We start from the raw sequence: 25,219 nt of genomic DNA, 5'->3' as shown, positions 1-25,219 counted from the left end.
GCACAAAAAGGGTAAAGGTCAAGTTAGTGCTGTGGGCGGCCAACATGATCTGACTGTCATCTTGGGCCACAACTAATCAACAAGAGACAAAGGAAACACTTCTCCCAAGGAATACTCCGCAAATTACAAGAAATTTCAGTCAGCAGTTGAAGACTGGTCATGAAACCAGTATATTGAGAAGAGGAATTTGAAACTGTTCCTTTGGTTCTTTCATAGCTATTTATGTGAGCTTGTAACAGATTAGAAGCCAATGTTTTTTGAGTACTAAGGGCTGTTACTGTCTTTGTAATTCATTTTTTTTTTTCTCTCTCTCTCTCTGTTAAGATACGGTATGGGAAAATTTGGTGAATTTGTCTACATTGACAGCTTTGTTTGTTTTAAGTACATGTATTCAACGTAGGGCATAAATTATCTTCCCCGCTGTTCTTATTTTCCTTCATGGTGGAAAACAATGCATTAGAATTTGATGAAGTAACTTTATTAGTTGGAAAATCTTAGATTGTATTTTGTCAGTCTTAAGGGAAAGAAATTAAGAAATGATTGAAGTTTCCTTCTGTTTTTCCTGTTACACATTTATCTTCAGGACAACGAGATTCTCTGCTGGGATGTCCGGAATACGGGGCAAGTGTTGTTTAGCGCCCTCAGGGAAGTGAGCACACATCAGCGCATCTACTTTGACCTGGATGGGTTAGTAAACATGTTTTGGCCTGACGAAATAAAGACAACAACTCTCATGACAACTTTGAAGGGCAACTCCCCCCGAAACATGTATCTAACCCTCACTCTTCCTCTATAAGTAAGAGCATGCAATATCATAGTGGTAGTAGTGCGTAGAGCAGTGATTGTCGTAAGAATACCATTCATCCCCTTTGCCAGAATTCATAGTTAATAGTATTTAACTGTGTCATACGATGAAAGCAATGAATGTCTTATGATGCTACTTCATCCAATAATGACAACAATCTCTGTGATTCCTCCGTGAGCAGCGAGGGTCGGTATTTAGTCTCCGGGAATCAGAACGGGACGGTGACAGTGTGGGACACAACTCAGACCCCCATAACTTCCATGGATGTGGGCTCTGATCCCTTGCTCCTTCCTGCCATGAAGTTCAAGGCTCATCAGGACTGTGTGAATGGAGTAAGGTGAGTTAGACTGGTTGGAAGGGGAACATCTTTGCCCCTCCCCCTTTAACTTAATAAAGGTAATGATTAAAATACATACGCATACAAACACTGGGTGGTCGCTGCAGAAATTTTAATTCATTGTTAAAACTTCAGCGGCCATCAAGTGATGTCCAAAAAAACAGTTGCCGGGTCTATGCCTGAAAGAGATTGGTAGAAACTTTACTGAGCAGGCTGATTTTGGGGGATGTGACCATAGCTTTAATGTGGTATAATTTATTAAGAACATCACATGCTTGATTCTGTAAGTGTTCCTATTCTGCATACACAGTTACATTACACATCATGAGCACAGTGTAATTGTGACCCTGCATCACAAAACCAACAAGAAGTCGCCAGACATGGATTTTTAGTTAAGGGCAGATTCTGAAAGAGCAGACTCTAAGCTTTACAATGATGTATGGCTCAATTGAAATGGACTCTCCTAACCTATCTAAATATTGGAAAGAAAGCACACACTCTGGAAAAGTGTGAACCGAGAAAAGAGGCTCTGAAGTACAGGGTCTATCTGTCTATTCAAGCGCTTAATCTTTACCAAACCGTGCTAGCTGTGCGATGAATGGGACAAAAAACAGGACGTAAACCACTGGAGTAACAACAATGAAGAGATTATCAGATTAAGTTGAAATTAAGCATGCTCTATTACCACATTCTGCCCATGATTAATGCCAACTTTCAAAGCAGTAGCATTATTTCTTCAAAAGTTATCACACTTGAAATTGAAGAGTGTGCAATGGATTTTCAAGAAATGAAAAGGGGCCTGTAAGACATACCTGATCTCACTACTTTACAAAAAAGGGTTGTAGAAAAACTGTTGAAAATGCACTTTCCCATTCATTTTATGATCCCAAACTTAAGAAAAATGTAGAAGAAGGGTAGCTCATTCAGAAAATAAGAAAAATTTGATAATGACTTGGTTGACCCGTTTCACCTTATTTGAGTCCTCACTTAAAATCAAGGGGTGCGACTTTTTGTTCGTTTTGTGGTGCACGGTCACAATTAGGGATCAGCTCAACCCATCACTTTAGAACATACCAAACTGTTGGATTTATTTTCCATGGTAGTATACCCCATTTGCCTGAATTCACAAAGATAGTTTGAATTTAGTCCATGGTTTATGCAAATTTCTTCTGCGCAAATGTGCATAACAGATCACGTATGCCAACAAACATCAAATATTAGCCATGCGTTGATACTCGCATGTAAAAGGTACACCTGTTTCACACTAACTTTAGTCCATGTACTAAATTGGAACCATAGATTTGACTTAAACGCATGATTTACCATTTGCAGATGAAACAAAAACCCAGCTTTAGTGCTTCAAAATGGTTCTAAAACCTGAGTTAAGGGGGTATCTCACTGAATGCCAAATGTTTGTGAACGTAGCGAATTCTAAGGAATTCTAGGTTTTGCCAGGGTTCATTAACAGTTGCAGTCAAATTCGTAAACAATTGCAATCACATTCGCAAAGTTTTCATTGTCGTAAACGGTTTTTTTGTCGTCCGTCCGTCGTCCGTCCGTCGTCCGTCCGTCGTCCGTCACAAATGTTAAAGTTTACCTGCAAGACTCTCTTATGATGCATAACTTGGCAACTGTTACAGCAATGGCAGCCACACTTGGGTGATAGAAGCACTAGGGGTATCTTCATGTTATGGTGTTGTCAGAGGTCATGTGATGATGTCAAAGGTCATTTAAGGTCATATATTCAAGAGTACAGTGGAAACTCGATATAACGAGATGGTCGGGACCGAGTCATTTTCCTCGTTATAGCCGATATCTCGTTATATCAGTAGGCATAAAAGAAGGCATAACATAAAGACATTAATTTGCACATGTGGGACTACCCATCATATTTCAATCAATACTGATAACTTGATATTGTGCGTGAGGGAATTACTCACCTTGATGGGTAAGAAGATGTTTTTCGCCAAGGAAATCCAATATCAAGAATGCGTTTCTTATTAATTGTAGATGTCTGAATTTGTAAATTTATAATATAGCTTGCGATTGTATCAAGATCGTCTGTGGATTGGTATGTGGGTATCGTATAGGTGTGTGTTGTGTGGAAAGCTTGAATATGGTCTGCACAATGCTGTGTGTGTATGTGACACATGCTGTGTGTACATTATGACTGCGTGTGTGTAAAGATGGGGAATTCCCTACGTCGAAGGCCAATCACAGCATCAGATTGGCTTACACCCGCTAAACGTCATGATGATGTCATGTATACTATGGCCGTCCCACCACATTTTCTGCATGTGTCAGTGTGCGCGCAAACACACACTTACACGTACAACATGCAGTGCTATCTGGAGTGCACTGAAGAAAATGATTATGTGTGTACAAGACAGTTTTTGGCGCATCAAGCTTTACAATCTCGGAAGATATAGCACAGGCGAAGTAAAGCTTTACCGAAGGCATTTTGCTTTACCTCGCTATAGCAGGTTTGATTGACTATGTTTTTCTTTGTTTGGAAGTCACAAAATTTATCTCGTTATAGCAGTTATTTCGTTATAGCCGATCTCGCTATAAGAGTAGCATTTTACATAGACTTGTGTGGAAGGAAATTTGGGACCGGGAAAATTTCCTCGTTATAACCGATATCTCGTTATAGCAGTGTTCGTTATACCGAGTTTCCCCTGTATGTGGAAGACTCTCTTTTCTATGTTAAAGTTTACCTGCAAGACTCTCTTTTGACAAATAACTTCACACAAGTTGCTTGGATTACAGCCTAACTTGGGTCATAGATGCACTGGGGGTACCTTCATGTTATGGCGCCGTTGGAGGTCACAGGATAAGGTCAAAGGTCATTTGAGGTCATACGTTAAAGTTTACTTGCAAGACTCTCTTATCACACATAACTCAGCACATGTTGCTACGATGGCAATCAAACTTGGGTGATGGTAGATGTCTCTTGGGAATTTGAAGGTAATCACAAGGTCAAAGGTCACAGACAGGGGTCAACGAACTTTTAGGGCCCAATGTTAAGTTTTTAGGGCGCATTTCGTTTATGGCTCATAACTTTTGATCCCTTTGTCCGTTTGTGACCAAACTTAGATGGAAGATGTCCCTTGGGGAGGTGAAGGTCGTCACAAGGTCAAAGGTCACAGACAGGGGTCAACAAACTTTAAGGGCCCAATGTTATGTTTTTAGGGTGCGCTTTGATTGTGGCTCATAACTTTTGATCCCTATGTCCGTTTGTGACCAAACTTGGACGGTAGATGTCCCTTGGGGAGTTAAAGGTCATCACAAGGTCAAAGGTCACAGAAAGGGGTCATCAAATTTTTAGGGCCCAATGTTAAGTTTCTATGGCGCGTTTCGATTATGGCTCATTACTTTTGATCCCTTTGTCCGTTTGTGACCAAACTTGGATGGTAAATGTCCCTTGGGGTGTTGAAGGTCACCACTAGGTCAAAGGTTGTAAGCAGGTCAATTAACTTCTTGGAGTTATAAAAGATATTAATTCCTTGTACGCGAATGGGCGAGACACAATTTGGCACTTGCCTTGTCTTGTCACAGAGAAATTTTGAACATGTTCAAAATTTCTTTGCGACAAGAAAAACCGTTTGCAAGGATGAAAACTTTGCGAATATGAATGCAATTATTTACGAATTGAATTGCAACTGTTAACGAACCCTGAATTTCCCTAGAATTCGCTACGCTCGCAAACAATCGCAGCTCAATGAGATACTCCCTTTAGGGATAGAAACAACCGTTGTAAATATGTTAATCAGTATAATCAATGTTAAGTACCGTATTGTTAAATATACAAAATATGAACAGTAGTTATAATAAAATAATTTCGCGAATAAACCGTCTCTATTTATAGTTTATTAAGAAAAATAGTAATGTCTCCTTTTATTGTAGGCTTTATTGTGAAACTTTTATATGGTAGGATGTTTTGTGATACAACTGACGAGCACATATGCATCAAATGTGATAACTCAAACATTTGTTTTAAATCACTACTCCGAATAGTAAACAGTACCTTTAATCTGCCGAGGGGTTTTTTGGCCAGTGTGTTTCAACTGTCAAAAGAGTTGAGCAGTGAAAAAAAAAAAATGTCTCATAAGAGGTAACAAGCTGCTGATAATCGTGATGAAATGATTTGTGTTGGCTCTCTGATCTGCCCACAGTCTCCACCCCTATCTGCCGGTCATGGCCACAGCTTCTGGTCAGCGCAGACTCCAACGGCCGTGGACAGACCGTCTGGAGGATGGGGACAGCGATGATAGCAGCAGCGGAGACGAGGAATTGTCAAAGACAGCAGTGGACCACTCTCTTAGACTGTGGTCCCTCCAGGGCAGAGGGGTTGCTAGGTAACTTTGGAAAGGAGGAGGGCTCTTTTAAAGGGAAAATCTTACCCCCCCCCCCCCCCCCCCGAAAATTAGTTTGTGTGAAAAGAAGCACAAAATGTAGAAGAACAGGACAGTGAAAGTTTGAGCAAAGTCTGATGAAAATTGAGAAAGTTATGTTTTGGGGTGGAGACCAATCAAACACAAAATTAACTATTCTGTGATTTCAAATTAAATCTCATCCCCATTTGCTGTGTACCATGAAATCAGAAATTTTCATGTTTCCATCAAGTAAGTTATTTTCAATTGAATATGCACCCATGGCTGAATCAGTATAAGTATTTTTCTATGCAACCCCTGCATGCCAAAAATGTATTATGTCATCAATGAGAGCAAGAGAGAGAGAGAGAGAGACTGTATGGCGCTTATTGTATGCACAGGGCAAATGAAAGATGCGCTCACATGCTACATCATGAGTTGCCAATTTGTGCTTGATTGATCTTATCTTTAAACGATCATGAATTTCTTAGTTCTGATCAAAATTTACTCAGTCTTTCACTGTCATCTTTCTGTCTGTTCAGGCTTCTATTCACACAAACTAGTTTTCAGGGTGGACTTTTCCTTAAAACCCCCTCCCCACTACTTTCCTGTGTCAAGTGAAGGTAACAATGAAGATAAATTGTTGTGTTCACATAGCTGTACAATTTATTTTACTCGTAACTGGTTCCATGACATTTTCTCCTGCAACAATTGCTCCTAAATTCTACCCACAAACATAACCCTAACCCTAATCCTAATCCTCATGTCAAACTAACCCTAAAACCCTATCACAACCCTAACCGTAAGTCCTTGGAGAAAATAAGGCCGGAGCAAATGTCGTGTCGCCCTCGCAACTGGGATAAACTTTTGATGGGTTCTCAAGTGACACTTGCATTTGGCTCCAAAATCGAAACTAGTGTCATTTATGTTTGTTAGCTTATTAGCTCACCTGAGCCAAAGGCTCAAGTGAGCTATTGCGATCGCCCTTCGTCCGGCGTCCAGCGTGCGTCGTGCGTCGTCCGTCGTCCGTCGTGCGTAAACTTTTTACATTTTCATCTTCTTCTTGAAAACCCCATGACCCATTTTCACCAAACTTGGCAGGTAGCATCCCTAGGGGGTTAGGAACTCAATTTGTTAAAATGGGCACCATGCCCCACCTAGGGGGCCCCCAGGGGGCCCAAACCCCCCAAAATTAAGGAATCCGCAAAAATCTTCTTCTCTAGAACCAGAAGTGATAGAGCTAAGTTAATACTATGAGTTAGTACATTGATGACTGTAGTTTCAAGTTTGTTCATGGCAGAATCAGGGGTGCCCCCCTTGGGACCCAGGGGAGGGGGTGAGGAGGGGTCCTAATGGGGCCTAAATTGTACATTTTTATCTTATTCTTGAAAACCCCATGACCCATTTTCACCAAACTTGGCAGATAGCATCCCTAGGGGGTTAGGATCTCAATTTGTTAAAATGGGCACCATGCCCAACCCAGGGGGCCCCCAGGGGTCCCAAACCCCCCAAATGAAGGAATCTTTATAAATCTTCTCTAGAATCAGAAGTTATAGAGCTGAGATAATATTATGAGTGAGTACATTAATGACTGTAGTTTGAAGTTTGTTCATAGGAGATCCAGGGGTGCCCCTCTTGGGTAGGGGGGGGGGGGGGTGATTGGAAGGGTCCAAATGGGGGCCTGAATTGTACATTTTCATCTTCTTCCTGAAAACCTCATGATGGATTTTTGTCAAGCTTGGCAGGTAGCATCCCTAGGGGGTCAGGATCTCAATTTATCAAAATGGGCACCATGCCCCATCCAGAGGGCCCCAGGGGGCCCCAATCCCCCCAAATTAAGGAATCTTTAAAAAATTGGGCCCTTATTGTACATTTTCATCTTCTACTTGAGAATGCCTGGTCAAATTTTAATTTAGATTAGTGACTGCGTGAAAGGTGAACTTGCGATACTCAGGTGAGCGCTAGACCCGCGGGTCTCTTGTTTGTGTATAGATTGTTTTAATTTTCTGAGCTCTTTTTATTTATGTAATGCAGATGCATTGTAAATTTGAATTTAGGTGTAGACATTGAATGAAATGATTCACCTCATATACATTCTATTCACTTGAAAGCATTTGGATTTTTTCTTGAACATGCCTCAAATATATGACAATGTATGTTTTGTTTTATTTTCATTTTTTCTTCATTTTTGCATGTGTATAGGTGACAGCTTAGTGCAGCTTGTCAGTCTTCGTGTACCAGCTGTTGAAGAAGAAATCAAAGTTGTTGGATGCATACCGGTAGTCAAAAGTGGAGATTGGATGTGAGGCAACGATGTGAATTCACCAAAGGCACTTCGAATGCGACATTTCAACATGGACCTCAGCAAGCAATCCCTGAAAATGGAGGGAGAATTTTGGAACTTGTAGATGAACAGAAAATGTGAGAAATGGAGTCTTAAGTCCTTGTGAAATCATGGATCCTTAACCCGGAGCTTGTCTTTGACATGCATCGTTCGATGGTCTTTTTTTATTTCTTTTTTCCTTTGGCCATCTTCAATATTGTGGAAGGAATAGCCAGCAAGAGATCTTTTAGGGATCAGAAAGGTAATTTGGGAATGGGGAATTGCTCATGAATGTTTGATGGTCTGATGATGGAGGATAAGGACTAAAAGTGACTTAGTCATGGCTCACAGTGACAAGACTTAGCATCATTGGGATGGTCCTGAGCCAGATACTTTTCTCACACTACAGCACCAGTCCACCCTATTGATAAAGAGATGCAGCAGAAGCTTTGTGCAACCTGTGAAATACTTGTGTCTGCATATGTTTACTCTGCACCAGACAATGATACTGAGTGATTTCAAGTTCGGTGCTAGTGCTAGTGCTAGTGCTAGCCCCCAAATAACAGCCTTAAATTGACCTCCAACACCGACGTTCAGATTAACAAAGCGATACCGATCAAAATTATTGATCACCAGCACTAGGTGTTGGATCACAGCACCGCGAGCTCCGCGGGAATTGCGCGACAAAAAAAGTGATGGCGCATAGTTAGAGTCAAATATAAAAACACATAGCCAAAACTGCTTAGTGTTAGACACGTAACGAGGAAGACTGATTAAAATGCCACAAATTTCACCCCTTCTTTAAAACACAATTATCTTTATTTCGCTCCCAGGCTCAGATTTCTATGGCCATGTCTGTAGTGTTCGTGTTCTTTACGCGGGCGACCATTGCATTAGCAGTCTCATATGGAAGTGAATACAGGCAACGCTAACACCAGCACCGAACTTGAAATGAAGAAAATGATAATCCCAAGGGGCTAGTGTTAGTCAATAGGGAAAAAGCACGTAAATCGCTAACACAGACGGCGGAGCTCGGTTCAGCAGACGACATTCAAAACCGAGCCCAGCACTAGCAACCGGAAATACGCCATAATTTTTAAGGTCAACTCCCAACACCAACGTGATTTCAAGTTCGGTTTTATCGCCGGTGCTAGTGCTGAGATAGCACTAGTACTAGCACTAGCACCGAACTTGAAATCACCCACTGACCCCTCGTGGTTCACCCCAGGTGACCAGTAACAGTCATCAGATGGTATCAACCAGGCACATTGTGCCGTATGAAGAACTAAACTGAAGTGAACTGCTCCTGAAATTAGCTTCTGTGAAGAACTACTTGACACAAACTGCCTCCATAGCACAGATTTTTGATGTGCTATGGAAAATATACAGCCATTTTGATTGAGAAAACAAGTTTGTGAAGAACTATTGCAATGTTATGTTATGGAGCAGAAATAAAGTCATTCATTTCAACTAGATGATGTTAAAAATGTTGTTTTGTGTGTTTGTGTTCTGTTATTACAGAGGTTTGAATTAGATAGATCTCTTCAGAGCTGCCAATGCTCCCCGAGTCTGCAAGAGACAGACTCAGATATCTCTTCATGTGTTTGCAGGGCTCAACATTAACGGTGGCCCGGTGGCCAGGGGCCACCAAAAATGAAAGTCGGGCCACCAAATTTCAAAAAAGGGCAAGTTTGGTGGCCTGCCTCGGGCCACCAAAATTTTTTGAAAAGTATGTCAATAAATTCATAACTTTTTGTGCCGGAAATTAGCAGTTAAATTTGTTCAAAGGATGGATGAAAAGGACTGAATGAATGCCTGAGAGTGAGTGTTGCAAGTTTGTTGAAGTTTATTTATGAGTAGATATGTCCAACTTCTAATTCTTACTATCATAAATCTTAAATATTTGACTCATTTAAAAAAAAAGGACTTTTAATGTTTTTTATTGTTGTTTTTTCGGAACACCAAATTTTTATCTCGGGTCACCAAAAATTTGAAATTTAGGATTTTGGTGGCCCCATCGGGCCACCAAACAAAAAAGTTAGTGTCGAGCTATGTGTATGTAACAAAATACTAGGTATTACAAAAAACATTTCCCACTTTTGATCCTCAATAGTTTGGAAACTGTACATCGGATAACACTGTCATTGATATGAGTAGTAGCTGAATAGTGTACAATTTATTTGGAGGTGATTTGAATATGAGAGCGAGAATCAGTTTCGTTAGGTTCCAGGTTGTGGTCAAATTTGAACCCTCTACACTATTCAGCTATTGTTCATATCAATGTCAGTGTTATCTGATATATAGTTTTTGAACTATTAAGGATCAAAAGTGGGAAATGTTTTTTGTAACACCTAGAATAAAAAAAGCTCTCTGATATGCAGCTTTTTTTTATCTCATTGAGATACACGTGCAGAGATGCCAACCTTTATTTTTTTTTTTTTGCAGTAATTTGTGCTAGGGTTTTTTTTTTTTCTTTCTTTTGTCAAAAAAATACTGCCAGTTTCATGGAAACTACCAGTTCCCAAAATGATTGTACAATGTATCCCAATACATGTCCCTTGCAGGAAAGATAAAATACTGGTTTTGCACCAAAAATTCATCTTTTCATCCCTCAAAATACTGCATTTTTTTTACAAGGTTGGCATCCCTCCATGTAACACACAGCTACAACTTTATATCCCTGATCACTACTTAGAACCTCCTTGATGTTGACAGATGAGTGTTGGCAGCCATGTCTTTTGTGACAAATTTTAGAGAATTTCTAGCTTCAAATGCTACTTCCACAAACTCAAGTCATTATCACATTCACGTCAAAATGACACATTTTAGAGATTTTCAGCTACAAATGCTACTTCCACAAACTCCAGTCATTTTCACATTCACGTCAAAATGACAAATTTGAGAGATTTGGTTCTACAATTGCTACTTCCACAAACTCGAGTCATTTTCACCTTCGTGTCTAAATGACAAATTTTAGAGATATTCAGCTACAAATGCTACTTCCACAAACTCCAGTCATTTTCACATTCACGTGAAAATGACAAATTTTAAAGATTTGGTTCTACAATTGCTTCTACAAACTCGAATCATTTTCACATTCACGTCAAAATGACAAATTTTAGAGATTTTCAGCTACAAATGCTACTTCCACAAACTCGGGTCGTTTTAACATTCACATCAAAATGACAAATTTTAGAGATTTTCAGCTACAAATGCTACATGTACTTCCACAAACTCGAATCATTTTCACATTCACGTCAAAATGACACATTTTAGAGATTTTCAGCTACAAGTGCTTCTTCCACAAACTCCAGTCATTTTCACATTCAAGTCATTGGCAAATGCAACTTAGATTTAACTTGATGTGTGTTTATGTGACGCCCAATTCAAGAAAGTGTTAGTCATAAAGGGTAGCTTGTGAAGACAGTCTTCTGTATCGGGTAATCTGTGAATAGTTTTGTCTTTTATGATATGGATTTTTTATTTTTGTGTGCAGACTTAATGATATGGTGTGATGCGCATGATCTTGGAATTTGGATAAACGGTCTGTGAAGTGTGTTTGAATATGATTTGATTGGATGAATGATGCATACTAGCACATAATTGTGATAGTGTAGTAAATTATGATTCAAGATGATGTGGTGAGGATGTGTGATATCCAGTTCTTTAATAATGATACTGTATGATAGCATGGAGTAGTAATATGTGATGTGCTCCGCATTTCTCCATTCTATCTTCTCTTTTGCTCTCTTTTCTTCTCAATCTCCCGTTTTCTTTCCTACTGTATAAGCTGTTATTTTTGCATACAAATATTTTCGCGAATGAGGAGGTTAAAGACATGTTGTTTTCGTGAATTGATACCGAGGCTATTGAGCAAAATATAACAAGAGCAAGAATGGAAATTTGGTCGGAGTAAAAGTAAGTAAGGTGTGGTATTTCAAAGATTCACCAATTTTTTTTAAAACAATTCTTGAACAGTTGATATGAATATGTAAATGAGTGAGCTGTTGATCTTATCACCTTCCAATTTTCCATTGATCTTGTACCAAATCAAAAAAAAAAAAAATGTTTTCTACACCAAAATAGTAAAACTATGTTATTCCTGCCTGAATAACTTCAAAATGATGATCAGCCAGATATATCATGATGTGAGACTGGGTCATGATTACTTTTGAACGAACAAAAATGGAACATGTAAAAAATTTTATGGGGCAAGTTGTGAGAGAATGACGGCATTGTTTCACTATTTGTATATTCATATCGACTGTTAGAGAACACACTTACTGTTTCGTGAATGTCAGCCAAATTTACAAATGAAAGCTTCCTCAATTTTATCGTATTTTGATCAAACTTTGATTGTTCTGCTTAGAAAATTGCACTCTTCCTTTTCAGACTTACTTTCATTTGATGCGGAATTCCTTTTTGAAATGAAAGGGGAGACAGAAGATGAAGAAAAAAATGAAGGAGTTTTGGAAGGAAGAGGGTGAGGACTGAGGAGGGACTGAAGAGTAAAGGGAGAGGGATTACTGGCGCTTTCTTACTTTTCTGCCTCAAAATGGCCGTAGTTTCACAGAACAGTGAAAGCTTTTATTTGGAAGATACTGGACTGTCTGCCCAACCCCCTTCTACCATTTTTTTTCCAGCAAATTATAATCATAGCTTTAGGAATACACATAAGAGCACAACAATGTACTGGAACAAACAATCTGTGAACTGAGATACAATGTTGTCAATTTCATGATAAATACCCAAAGAAATTTTTGGAAAAGGAGGGGACTGCAAAACAAAACAAAGAAAAAACAAAAACGGGGCTAGTGCCGAAATGTGTCTCGCCCACAAATGTACCACAACACATTTGTAAAAATCTAACTAAAGTGGAATCAAAGCAAAGTGTTAGTACAACAAGAGCTTTGTAACTTAACATTGGCCCCAAAAAGTTCGTTGACCCCTGTTTGTGACCTTTGACCTTGTGGTGATCTTCAACTCCACAAGAGACCTCTAACACCAAAGTTTGGTCGCAAACAGTCCTACCGATCAAAAGTTATAAGCCATAATCGAAAACACTCTTCACTCCAAGTTTGATTGACATCGAAGCACTCAGTACAAAGTAATTTAAGTTTTTGTAGCGTTACGGACGGACAGACAGACTCCGCAGGCGATCCCTTAGTCTCCCCTCACCTCCGGTGGGCTCGACAAAAACGGGGCTTGTATTTTGCAGTCCCTCCTTAAGAAGAAAAAGAAATCTAATTACAAAACTATTATAGGCAAATTGCTTAACGGGGAAAAAAGATAAGACGGACAAGGAGTAGACATATCCAGACACATAACAAACACGAGACATCTGTCTTGTAAAAGAAGGAAGTGGGAAAGTAAATAAACGTGGAACGCATGACAGGAAGAAACTATCTACATAGTGGGCAGAGAAAATAAAAAGGAGAAGGAAGAGGAGATTATGGGTCAAAACCACGGCACGAGAGGAACTAGATACAATTATAAACTCACCAAAGTATAACGAGATATAGTGAGGAGTTGTAGAAGACCACAAACAATTGAATTTAAAAAGGGGACTTGAAATTAAGGCTTACAAAAGTATAACTCATTCTGCAAAAAAAAAAAAATTCTTGAAAATGTCTTTCATTTAAAAGAGGCCTCCGGATGATTTTTCAGACTTTTACATTTGAACAACTATGAACTAGTTATACTGAGGACCAGAATTTATAGTGATTGGAATGAGGAATATGAATGTTTTGAAAATTCATAACAAATTGCAATGAACAATGATGATGACATGGCAGCCTCATCATAAGAATGCACGAGTTGCTATCAAGAGAATTCCAAAATTTCGGACCAGAAAAAAGAGAAAACAGATTTGGCAAAAATAATCTTAGTCAAAAGACATGTATTATATTTCGCCAGTGGACTGGGCCCTCTGACGTGGGCCCAGGTCTGTATTGTGTGTTTTCCTCCTAATTACCTGAAGCCCCATCTCAACGGAAACTATACCAAGCCTTTAACTTGCTTGCAATTTTCACTGGAGTTTCTTTTCTTTTTTTAAATCCTCAATCAGCTCCTCGTCAAAGGTATATTAGCGTCACGAAATAATTATATACTCAACTCTTAATGATTGGGGGGGGGGTGCATATCAGGAGGGGGCATCTGCAGGGTCAAATATACTGGGGACAATACTTTACTGCTGCACTTTTGCAATGTTACATATATATATATAATATCATAAGGAACATCTTTTTAGTTTCTCTTGTCAAGCCTGTACAAGTGAAAACGGATGATATAATATATATTTATATATATATATATATATATATATATGTACATATACATATATTAATTTGAGATATGAGAAAGGAAGGAGAAAACGGTGCAGTGCGTACCGCTTTGACATCTTTATTCCTCTTACTGTTCCTCCTTTTCGGAAAAGTGCAAGAGTGCATACATATATATATATATATATATATATATATATATATATATATATCATCCGTTTTCACTTGTACAGGCTTCACAAGAGAAACTAAAAATATATATATATGCCTTTTTTTTAGATGACTACTCGTGCCACTTAATGAGGTCAACGCAACACGCATATCACTTTTCTTTCGACAAAAATAGAAGATATGTGATAATTACCATTTGATCAGCTCAAGAGGGAGGGAGCACGTCCCTGGCTCAAGGCAGATGATATCTGGTCTTTAATTCGTGTGGTATTGCGTAATTCTATGGACATAGCACGAAGGTCTGTCACAGGAATTATTTCAAGCCTTGGTATTATAGCACGCCAGAAGAGCCGATATTCTGCGTAGCCCCTGATCTGTGTAATTACCATACTTTGGTTCATAGCGCAGGTAATGACCGCGTCACATGCTTCGGGAGTCAGGCGGGTCTAAAAATAGACTATCCCTCGAACCGGGAAGATTTCGACGCATATAGGGCCTATACACACACCTTGAAGCGAGCCAATGTTAGGTATGAGGCGGTCAGATTTATAATGAACGTTTCTCGTGTGAAGTGAGGGGCAACGAATGATTTAATGATCCCGTTTATTGCAACATTTGAGTTTTTTAAGAGTGACAATGAGGGTTGCTTTTCCACAGTGTTCGAGCGTAAGAGGAAAAAGGGGGGGGGATTCCATGCAAAAACTTGCATCAAGCCTTATTGCAATATTTCTTGCTCAGGAACAAAGAGTAAATTAAGTATGAGTAAACTGAATTTTGTTTGGTTATAAAATAATGATGTGTAATGTTCACTTTTCAATTCAATTCAATATCTTATTTCATTTTTCGACAAGAACATATAGACATCACTTTTTTTGGTAACAGAAAATAAGGTGCGTAAAACTATGTAGGATGAAAAGAATGTGCAATGATATATTGTAGCACCTTACGATAATTATACATTATCATATAAAACTCAAGTGATTAGAAGTAAGTAAACAGTATGCAAAATTCGAAAAATAAAGGTTGTTGTTTGTTTATGTTTGTTTGTTTGTGAACAGGATTTAGTCTGCCCCTCCCCCCCCCCAAAAAAAAAAAAAAAAAAACGAAGAAGAAAAGTGTCAATACTACAAGACTACAGTATATACCGACACGAATATGTTTCTATTCCAATGATTATGAAGGTGCACCTTTATTCTACCTATATGGTATACCATTAGTATGCGTGTTGTTTATGTGTTATTTTTTTTTTTTTAGTTGCGGTTATCATAGGGGTGCTTTTTTTCAAATAATAACCAGTCACAAATTATCTCTGCATTCACGACATACCCATTCATGTTTAAAAGGGCGAGCAGGCGGCACCACCTCTTATTTCTTTTTCCTTTTGCTTGTCAGCTGATTAAGCCCGGAAGTGGTAGGCCTACGTAAAAATTCCTGTTGAAGCCCTTTTTTTCTGTTTGTTTGTTCGTTTGCTGTTGTTGTTGTTGTTGTTTGCTTGTCAGCTGATTAAACCCGGATGTGGCAAAGAAGTATAAAGTGCTTTGCGCCCATCCCTTTTTTTTTTTCTTTTTTCTTTTTTACGGAATTCCTGGATCCGCTCCTGGGAAACATAAATGTTTCTTAATTAACCTTCTCGCGGAATTCTCTGGGGAATGCTAGAGCAATGGAGTCTTAAGCCCGGCCCATTTTAACAGAGCCCATCAAACTAGTTACCGCGACAACGTCCGAGTAGCGTCCGGGTAACCTTTTTTTTCTCTCTCTCTGCCTGTTAAAACGGTCCCCGCATAATGTTGCTGGGCCGTTGTCGCGGTAACTTTTGCCAAATTCTGTCCTGGCGTTCTAGGGTAATTACCGCGACATTACCGCGGCATTACCCCGACAACCCGTATGCCAGAACAAAAATGCGGTAATATTCCTTTGATATACTCAACATTTCACTCAAGCGCAACATTGCAGACAGGGAATGATTGATACGCCTTAACAGTCTTTATGTGCGTAGATTGTAATCACTGATTTCTGTGCTGTTGAGATCAGCTGGGCTGTTTTATGAAGAGTTATCGATTATTATTTGATTTACATCATAAGTCTATATAGCAGCCTGTGTGGGAAAGGGAATTTACAATCAATTATATCTATAAACGGGGCCCAGTTAATGTAAACACGTTTTGTTACTAACATTGTTGCCTATCAAGCTGTGTACAATGTAGGACAATAGGCAGCGCTGGCCGGTGGGCGGGGTCAGAGCCGTAAACGGTTCTGGGCGGGGTAGTCGCATTAGTGGACACACCCCCTTCCTGGAAACCTACCTGGAGAAGGTTTTCGGTGTGTGTTTGTTAAAACTGTGCCCCTCGCTCTCTCCTATGGTTTCATTACCTGACGTGAGGTGGGGAATTTGTTCTCCAGACGTTGTCCTGGGGTCTGGGGTAAGGTCTGTTAAAATAGGGCTTAAATGTCCACCAGATCGGATGGAATTGTCACATTTATGGTGATGCCTTATGGCCGTTTTGTATAATATCTCGCAATTATAAAGGAGTGTCAACGAGGAACAATAAAAATCTCAAAGCGACTCTGTACTCCACTTCGAGGCTGCCCTCAAGAAGTCTGGAAAAGCTAGGGTTAAGAGTTCCTCCTTAAATACCTTTGTCTAATCTGCGTATCTTTTATGTTTACTTTAAAGAGATTTTTAGAGATTGACCTGAGATCTGAGAGGACTGCTGGCAACTCTCGTGTGTTTGTTTGTTTGTTTGCTTGTTTCTTTGTTTGTAAGTGCAGATGTATCTAAGGTCCGTTGGTACACTCCAATTATCGAGACAGGTGTAGAGATTCATCTCTGAATTCCACATCGACTTGGCGTTTTTATGATTGATCAAACATGCCCTACCGATGAGACACAAAGATCGTTTAAGATCAGCTGTTTCGAGATCTTTAATCTTTGCGCGGATTCAAAGGTATATCTGAAGACAAAAAAAAACAACAAAAAAACAACAACAAAAAACAACAAAAAAACACCACCCAAAGAAGAGATGGCGATACCGAGGTCAAAAATCAGCATCGTCTTTCTATTTTCTTATACAGTCAAACCTGTGTATAGCGGCCACCCAAGGGAGACAAAAAAGTGGCCGGTACAGACAGGTGGTCGCTACAGACAGGTTCTTTAACATGTTTTTTTTTTTTTACTCTCAGAGGGAATTGTTGTTGTTTTTTTGTTGTTTTTGCTTTGTTTTGTTTTGTTTTGTTTTGTTTGTTTTCGTTTGTTTGTTTGTTTGTTTGTTTGTTTGTTTGTTTGTTTGTTTGTTTGTTTGTTGTTGTTGGTTTTTTTTTGGGGGGGGGGGGGCGGGGGGTCGTATACGGCAGGTAGTCGCTATAGACAGGTGGTCGCCAGGACAGTCACCAGGACAGTCGCCAGGACACCGTCACACACAGTGTCACCGGTGACACACAGTGTGACTGTGTGGTTGTTCCATGAGCGATGTGCCAGCAGAATATTTTCTCAAAAAATATAGTTTTTTTTTCTTAATCATGACGTCGAAAAGCGCGTATTCATAGGCCGAATGGCAGAATACTAAAGTCAATATATTATGATGCGATCATTATGTCACATTTTATGGTTATTCATATCTAATTAGTATGAGTTACAAACATTGTGCTCTATCCCATACACCATTACCTGACTAATCATATTTATACAGACATCAAAATATCGTTCACAAAAGCGTTTACACTGCACACAAACAAACATATTGATGCAAAGATGCAAGAATATCTATCTAAATTGCTACGGCTGCACTTGTGATATGTAAATTTAGTGGCACTTTGAACGTATACCATATTTCATTTGATTTGATTCATTTCCACTTCAATAAACGTGTATATCAGATAGATAGATAAAGAGAGAGAGAGAGAGAGAGAGAGAGAGAGATGTAGATATATAGTAGAGAGATGTAGATATATAGTAGATAGAGATAGAGATAGATAGATAGATAGATAGATAGATAGATAGATGGATGAATGGATAGATAGATAGATAGATGGATAGATAGATGGATAGATAGACGGATGGATAGATAGATAGTTGGATAGATCGATGGATAGATAGATGGACAGATAGATAGATGAATAGATAGATGGATAGATAGGTAAGTGGATGGATGGATAGATAAATAGATGAATAGATAGATGGAAAGATAGATGGATAGATAGGTAGGTGGATGGATGGATAAATAGATGAATAGATAGATAGATGGATAGATAGACGTATGGATAGATAGATAGTTGGATAGATCGATGGATAGATAGATGGATAGATAGACGGATGGATAGATAGATAGATGGATAGATAGATGGATAGATAGGTAGGTGGATGGATAGATAAATAGATGAATAGATAGATGGATAGATAGATAGATAGATAGATAGATGGATAGATAGATAGAAAGATATATAGATAGAGAGAAGGGGAAAAGGGAGAGATGGGGGAGGGAGAGATATGGTTATCTATATGGTTGGGATGGAGGGGACAGGCTGTACAAAGAAAAACTAAGCTTTTGGATTTCGGAGGATGTAAAATCCAGAGCCACTTCCATGGCAGAACATAACTTGTCCGACTCGCGATCAACGCATTATGTCTGAAAATGAATATGAGAACAGAGCCAATGTCACACCCGGGGCGTTTTTGTCTTTGAGTGTTTGTTTGTTTATTTTTTTGTTCATTGTTGTTTTTGTTTTTGTTCTGTTTTGTTCTGATCTTCTTCTTGGGGGGGGGGGGGGCAAAGTCCTCGACGGAATTCCAAGACGGGTTGGTCTGAAGTTTCCCAATCTTATTATAATAGTCAAACATAAATAGGGGAAAATGTAAGGAAAAGACGAGTGGAGAAAGATACTGACTCGAAGGTATAACCCTTGTCAAGACATGAAAATTATAGTAGTAATATAGATGTTGAACTTTGACTACATTGGTCTGCGGAACATTATTTTGGTTGCAAAGACTGATTTTCGGTGATTTTGTTAATGAACAATTAGTATTCCCAGGTCAGCAACTGCTAGATAAGTTATTGCTCTTACACTGCCATTCACTGCGTTAATTTCCAGGCTACTGATGACGTTCATTCAGTGCATGCACGCAAGGCAAGATGATATATAGGCCTATATATATATATATCATTTATTAATCTTTATGCTCAAAGGGTAATTACAGTGAATCGTGAGAAAGTTACGTGAACAAAGTGTATGGAAGGTAGTTAAGCATTTTTTTTCTCTCTCTCTGACTTTTATTTACAATTTTAGACTCTGAGACTCGAAACAACACAAAAATTACACATTTGCTACTCAGGGCAGACGGGACCCCCCCCCCCCCCCCCTACTTTTTTTTTTTTTTCACCCATACATATAGGAATACATAGGGTGTCACCACTCTTGGCCCCCTCCCCCAACAACTTTTTTCTTCTTCTTTTTTTACCCCGAAAGGGGCAGTAGAAAAAAAAAATAGAATGAAACCTTTGAACCCGCTAAGACCTTTGGTTTTGCTCTGAAGAAACCCGGAAGTGGAATGAGAAAGATGAGCTGAAGATCTCTTTTTTTTTTCTTTGCTTGTTAGCTCATGAAACCCGGAAGTGGGCCCCCTCCCACTTTTGAAAAAGTGGCGCCGGCGGTGTGCTTTAAAGTAGTATCGCGAAACCAGGTAAACATGAAGACCACACGTGTCATGTAGGCTTCTAGTTAAGAATGCCGTCATAGCGTGTTTTCCGGGGATTACTGAAATACGTTTATATTTACTGAGCTAAGAACGGAGACAAACCGAACTGTTCTTGATGACGACTAACTAAATAAAATTTCGAGGAATATACATGGAAGGTTCATTAGCATTGTCCTCGGTCTAAAGGCGAAACGATCTCTCCTTTCATGTCACTCGTGTACACAAACAAACAAACTAACAAACAAACAAACAAACAAACAAACACAAAAAAATCGATACCATGCGTCAATTTTTAATAAGCCTTGCCCCGTCGACGCGTCGGTGAGTGAAAATTAAAGACTATAAACCATAAAAAATAATCATCGAATACGGCTAGCCTATATTGTTACGTCACTGTCAGTATTCATTAGTCTCATTCCTGTCCCCACATTTGGCATTGATTGAAAATAATAGGAACTCCGTAAAAACGAAGTTTTACCACAGTGTGCTACTTGCGATTAAGTACCGTGTGTTTAAATTATTTGCTGTTTTTTTTTTCTCTCTCAAATAATTATTTCCTCTGCACGTTCTCTGATTTCCCATCAGTATTACTTGTGGCTATGGACAATGCTGAATAGAATTAAGATGACTAGCTGCCTTACGACTTCCCTGTTCAAATCCATGCATAATTAATCGCCACCACTCGTTTATTTTCGTGCGTGACTTGCTGCAACGTCACCAGCGGGTATGCATAATTAATCGCCGTTTCGCACACTCCCATCTACGCTTTCACAGCCTGACGCTTCGCTTCACCCGTGCGCGCTTCCGCTAGTCTATTCCACAAGACTCTCTTTGCTTTTCTGCCAATACTGCACATTCGTTTTCACTGTAAGTTACGACCATATAATCCTTCTAAGCCTTAGCCTTCTATAATATCCTGACAGTAAAGGGGGAAGGAAGAAAGAAAAATGATAATGTCGCTTAGGAAACAGTAGGGCTTATCAGTTTTTGGTGGTTTTTTTTTTTTTTAGTCTAAGGGATCGATTGGGGGGAAAGGAAGTATTGAAGAAAAATAAACGCGAGAAAAATATGAGAATGAAAGATTCGATGTTCATTAGCGAGCAATGGGACGGGAAAGTGTAGAGAGGTCAATTAAAAAGGTCTTGGCGAAGGCAATGCCTGTAGGGCCAACGTCATACGTGGCAGTACGAATGGCAATGAGTATTTCAGATTGATATGAAGTAAAAACGCTGTTAATCTTTAAAGGGGTTGAACGGTTAGGATTCTATACATAATGACTGGAAGAATCAATCATGTATCTCAAACGTGTCGAATTCCATCATGGCTCGTCATCTTCTGATACAATATCAAAGTCTCCAAGAAAGAATTCCAAGAGTGACGTCACTTCACATCTCCTGATGTATCATTTCCGTCGACTTGCTTAATATACGTTAATATTTGATATTCCAGTCCATTGTTTTTTGTATGTGTGCTTCATCATAATATGCTTCATTTCATTTCATTTATTAAATTTCATTTTCAACAAAAATTATATAAATGTATAAAACATATCATGCTAAAATATACATGTTCTATATATAAAATGTTAATACAGTATAATCAACACAATACGATAGGTTGTAAAGAAAAGATGCATACGATATTAACTAAATCATGCTGAAAGGGGTGGAGGAGAGCTAAATGCAGGGCTTGTAAAGAATCCCCCTCAAAACAATAGGAAAATGTTGGCTATAAAAAGAAGGCGGTGACAAACAACGTAATAAACATTAACGGCTAAAGAATAACCATCACCTTTAACAACAAAGCACACTATAGATTAACACACACACCTATATATACACATGCACCAGGGCATTATCTACATAAACATACACATAACAATTGTTGCAGTTGTCTCAACTATATAATTATATACAACATTACATGCATGGTGTATACTGCATCCATTTCCAACAGCTTTTTTTTTCGGTATTAGTCTTGAAATTTAATTTACAAAATTCCATCAATGTTCATAATTTGTTTCTCATTCCATATTGTTGTGTTACTTTGTGTATTCAAATATTGTAGTCATATGTGTTGGAAATGAAATGTAATGAAATGAAATGATATGCAATGGTGGTGTAGCATAGTTGACTTATATACAATGAGCGAGGGGCAGGTATCTAGGCTATTTCTGCAATTCTCTTCCTCCTTCGCTTCTCCTATGCGCTCCTCATGGTAGTCCAAAACTAAGGACAGGACGACCTTGCATCGAAAAGAAATATGATAAAAATGATTTTATGCAACAAAATATAAAGAAATTGTCATCTCTGTAATGGACCTTTACAATGATGCCAGGAACACTTGCGAACATCACAATTTAATATTTTCCTAACATATCTTTGCATTGTTATTTATTTTTTTTATTCCATTTTTCTAATGCTATATGAGGCTTTGTGCAGACAACAACCGAAACAACTGGGAATTGTGACGTATACAGACAGTACCGACACCAAACAGAAGTCAATGCACTTTGAGGGCCCTTTAAACACGTTTACATCAATTCCCGTATCAACACAGCTTACTGCTTTGGCGCAAACAACGCCACCAAGCGGTACCCGGAGAAGCAACTGGTAACGTACTTGTCAACAGACATCACAAATAAATCAACAAAAGTAAAAGCGTTCTACGGTATATAACGCACACACTTTAACGGCCTGGGGTAGGTAAAATGAATATTATGCAGATTCAAGAGTTCATAAAATGCAGCTTCTCTTTGCTAGGAACTCCATTCTGATTCTTTATAATACAATATTTTGCTCAGTGGAAGTAATTAATGTAGTTGTATTAATAAATCGTTTTCCTCTCTCAGAGCATTTCTGAATTTGCTGTGATTTCTTGTGTCTGATTTATTCATCTGTTTATTTTGAGTGAAGAAAAAAGTGCACTTAAGACATCAAACTGGATAAGCAACAAAAAACAGTTTTTTATATATGCATGTACATGCACTGATAATGCGGAAACTAACCTAGTTTGCACCACATGAGCAACGAATTTAAAAAAAAAAAGTGACAATATTTACATCATCCAATGTCAGACAACAAGAGAGTATTCTGGTAACCCTTTGTCTTTACTTTACAGAAGGATAAAAGGGTTCAGCAGGGTGGAAGGTTTTGGTGACAAGGCGTGGGGAGGGGAGATTCTGTGCTTTTGGACAGACACAATTATTCCATCATAGTATTGTGTATTACGAGTATGCGCAGCCAGAAAGAGAGAGAGAGGGGGGGGGGGGGGGGCGGGGGGATTTCAAAAGTTGGGCGTGGACATCACACAGTCCCTCCCATAACTACGGCCCGCCTTTTCGCGCGTCCAATACGCGCATAGGGAGATCAGCTGTTATTGAAGACCTTCCCTCGCTGTGTGTCTCGTGGAAAGTTTGCTGTAAAGCAATGCGATGTACTCGTACTTCAAATCAGAATTTCGTGAACTCAGCAGCCTTAATTACTGTCTTCTAAGCGTGCTATCATGATAACATTTTCCTATCACCAGATAAACAAAAAACAAAAACGCAGGTAGTTGTCGAAAATGCAGAGAAAAGGAATATTTCTTGGAATGCGAGCGAAACAAAAAGGGAAATGTTTGGATTAGCGTGCACCCAACTGTTCAACGTTTTGCCATTTCTATGATGTATACAAAGATGTTGCAACTGCTATTGAATTACGTATTTATGAACGTTTCTCACGATATAAGGAGGGGCTGATATGCGGCTAAATAAATCGTAATTAGATAAACAAATGTATCCGACTGTAGTGGAAAAAAATTGATTCAATTAAAAGTCTTATCTAATTGAGATTGCCATGAAACGGTATTACGGCGTGAATCCTTTCCTAGCCAAGCGCGGGTTTATTTCAGATTATGTGTCAGGAGGATATTTTAAATGTTAATGACTTATTCCATTTAGAAGGTTAATTTCGAATGATTTCACTTATGATCTGTGCAGCGTCCTTGTTCGGGTCTTATATACATCCAGTCCCCTGCTAGCAAGCAGCTATGATATGCACGATATAGCCGGGGCTTTCGCCGTTCGAGCACCGTCAATTAATTTTTGTCCTTTTTTTTTCCTTGGAGCATGCGCGGTGTGGAGGAATGCGTGAAATCTGCCAAGATGGCGACTCTGTTGGTTTTTATGTGAAAATACCTCTAGGTTTTCACCATGTTACCGTCGTAAAAATCGAAGGAAAATCCTGACTTTTGCACGGAAGATATACTGGAGATACTCGCCATTCCGCGGGGAGAATTTGACGTGTTTGAATGGGTGGATTCATCGGGAATACGAGGAGGCAAAACGGGCAGTGTTCATAGAGCCGGTGTTAGTATGCAGCGGTGTGCCTGTCGTTTGTGCGTTGTACGTTGGAGGATCATGTCACCTCATCCTGCCCATGTCTCGGCAGCAGAAATTCAGCATCCAACAGGATTCGTTCCAAGTCCAGGTGATTCTAAGCAACCAAGTCCAGCCTCGACGCTACTTTTTGAGCGTAGCCAAGCCGAAAATCACCACATCTCTCGCACATGACGATCGCCACGCACCCTGGTCTACATGTCTGAAATATGACTTTGAGATTTTACGATGGGGGTTCTTTTAAAATATTGGCGGCGAAACCCTTGGTTCATTGGTTTTTCTTACTCGCCTGCCTCGTATTTCGTGCATTGCTCCTGCTGCCTTTTGCAGTCGACATGGACAGCTACTTGGTGCTAGCAGCGACAAACTTGCCATCGACACCTATGAAGACGTCGACATGGGTCCCAACGGGGCCAACACAAAATGTATGTATGCCAAGTTTGAGCGCAAACGACTGTGATAACAATGCTACAGCTGACACAACTAGACCTAGATCTACTAACTACACAACTGTCAGTGATGACACAGTAAATAGCATTTGCAACGAAACAGGAAGGACAAGATATACTGATGATTCTTACAGGATGGGATTTTGTAGTTGGAGGACACTAGCCAGTTTAGGGGAGAGCCCTCAAAATGATTGTTTAAATAAGAGCACTGAGGAGTGTATCGAATGTTTACGAAAACATGTCAGAAAAGAAGAGGAAATACGGGCCATGCATGAGGAATATGCGAGCATTATTCATCGGTTCGATTGCGACAGGAACTATTCTATGTGGAGATGCCAGGAATGTAAGGTAAGTGGAACAAGGAGTTCATATCTTCTGTGGATGTAGATATGGGGAAAGAAGAAAAGAAAAAG

The 25,219-nt window shown here is 39.3% G+C and overlaps 2 protein-coding genes across 2 annotated transcripts in view; both read left to right on the top strand.

Annotated features, from left to right (window-relative positions):
- The window catches only part of LOC139734422 (telomerase Cajal body protein 1-like), a 31,848-nt gene extending 7,031 nt beyond the window's left edge, over positions 1-24,817 (top strand). The window contains exons 8-11 of the mRNA XM_071645209.1: positions 584-687; positions 987-1,142; positions 5,318-5,500; positions 24,688-24,817. Of these exons, the coding sequence (XP_071501310.1) occupies positions 584-687; positions 987-1,142; positions 5,318-5,500; positions 24,688-24,817 (573 nt within the window). The remainder of the gene's footprint in view (positions 1-583; positions 688-986; positions 1,143-5,317; positions 5,501-24,687) is intronic.
- LOC139734449 (uncharacterized) overlaps positions 24,132-25,219 on the top strand; it is an 81,479-nt gene continuing 80,391 nt past the window's right edge. The window contains exon 1 of the mRNA XM_071645233.1: positions 24,132-25,154. Coding sequence (XP_071501334.1) covers positions 25,045-25,154 — 110 coding nt within the window. The 5' untranslated portion in view covers positions 24,132-25,044. The remainder of the gene's footprint in view (positions 25,155-25,219) is intronic.

The sequence above is a fragment of the Diadema antillarum genome, unplaced genomic scaffold (assembly GCF_040938485.1).
Source record: "Diadema antillarum isolate AM-2024a unplaced genomic scaffold, OU_Dant_1.0 seq00000526_RagTag, whole genome shotgun sequence".
Taxonomy (NCBI): domain Eukaryota; kingdom Metazoa; phylum Echinodermata; class Echinoidea; order Diadematoida; family Diadematidae; genus Diadema; species Diadema antillarum.
Note: the sequence above shows the minus strand (reverse complement) of the source record. Positions and strands in the feature narration are given on the sequence as shown.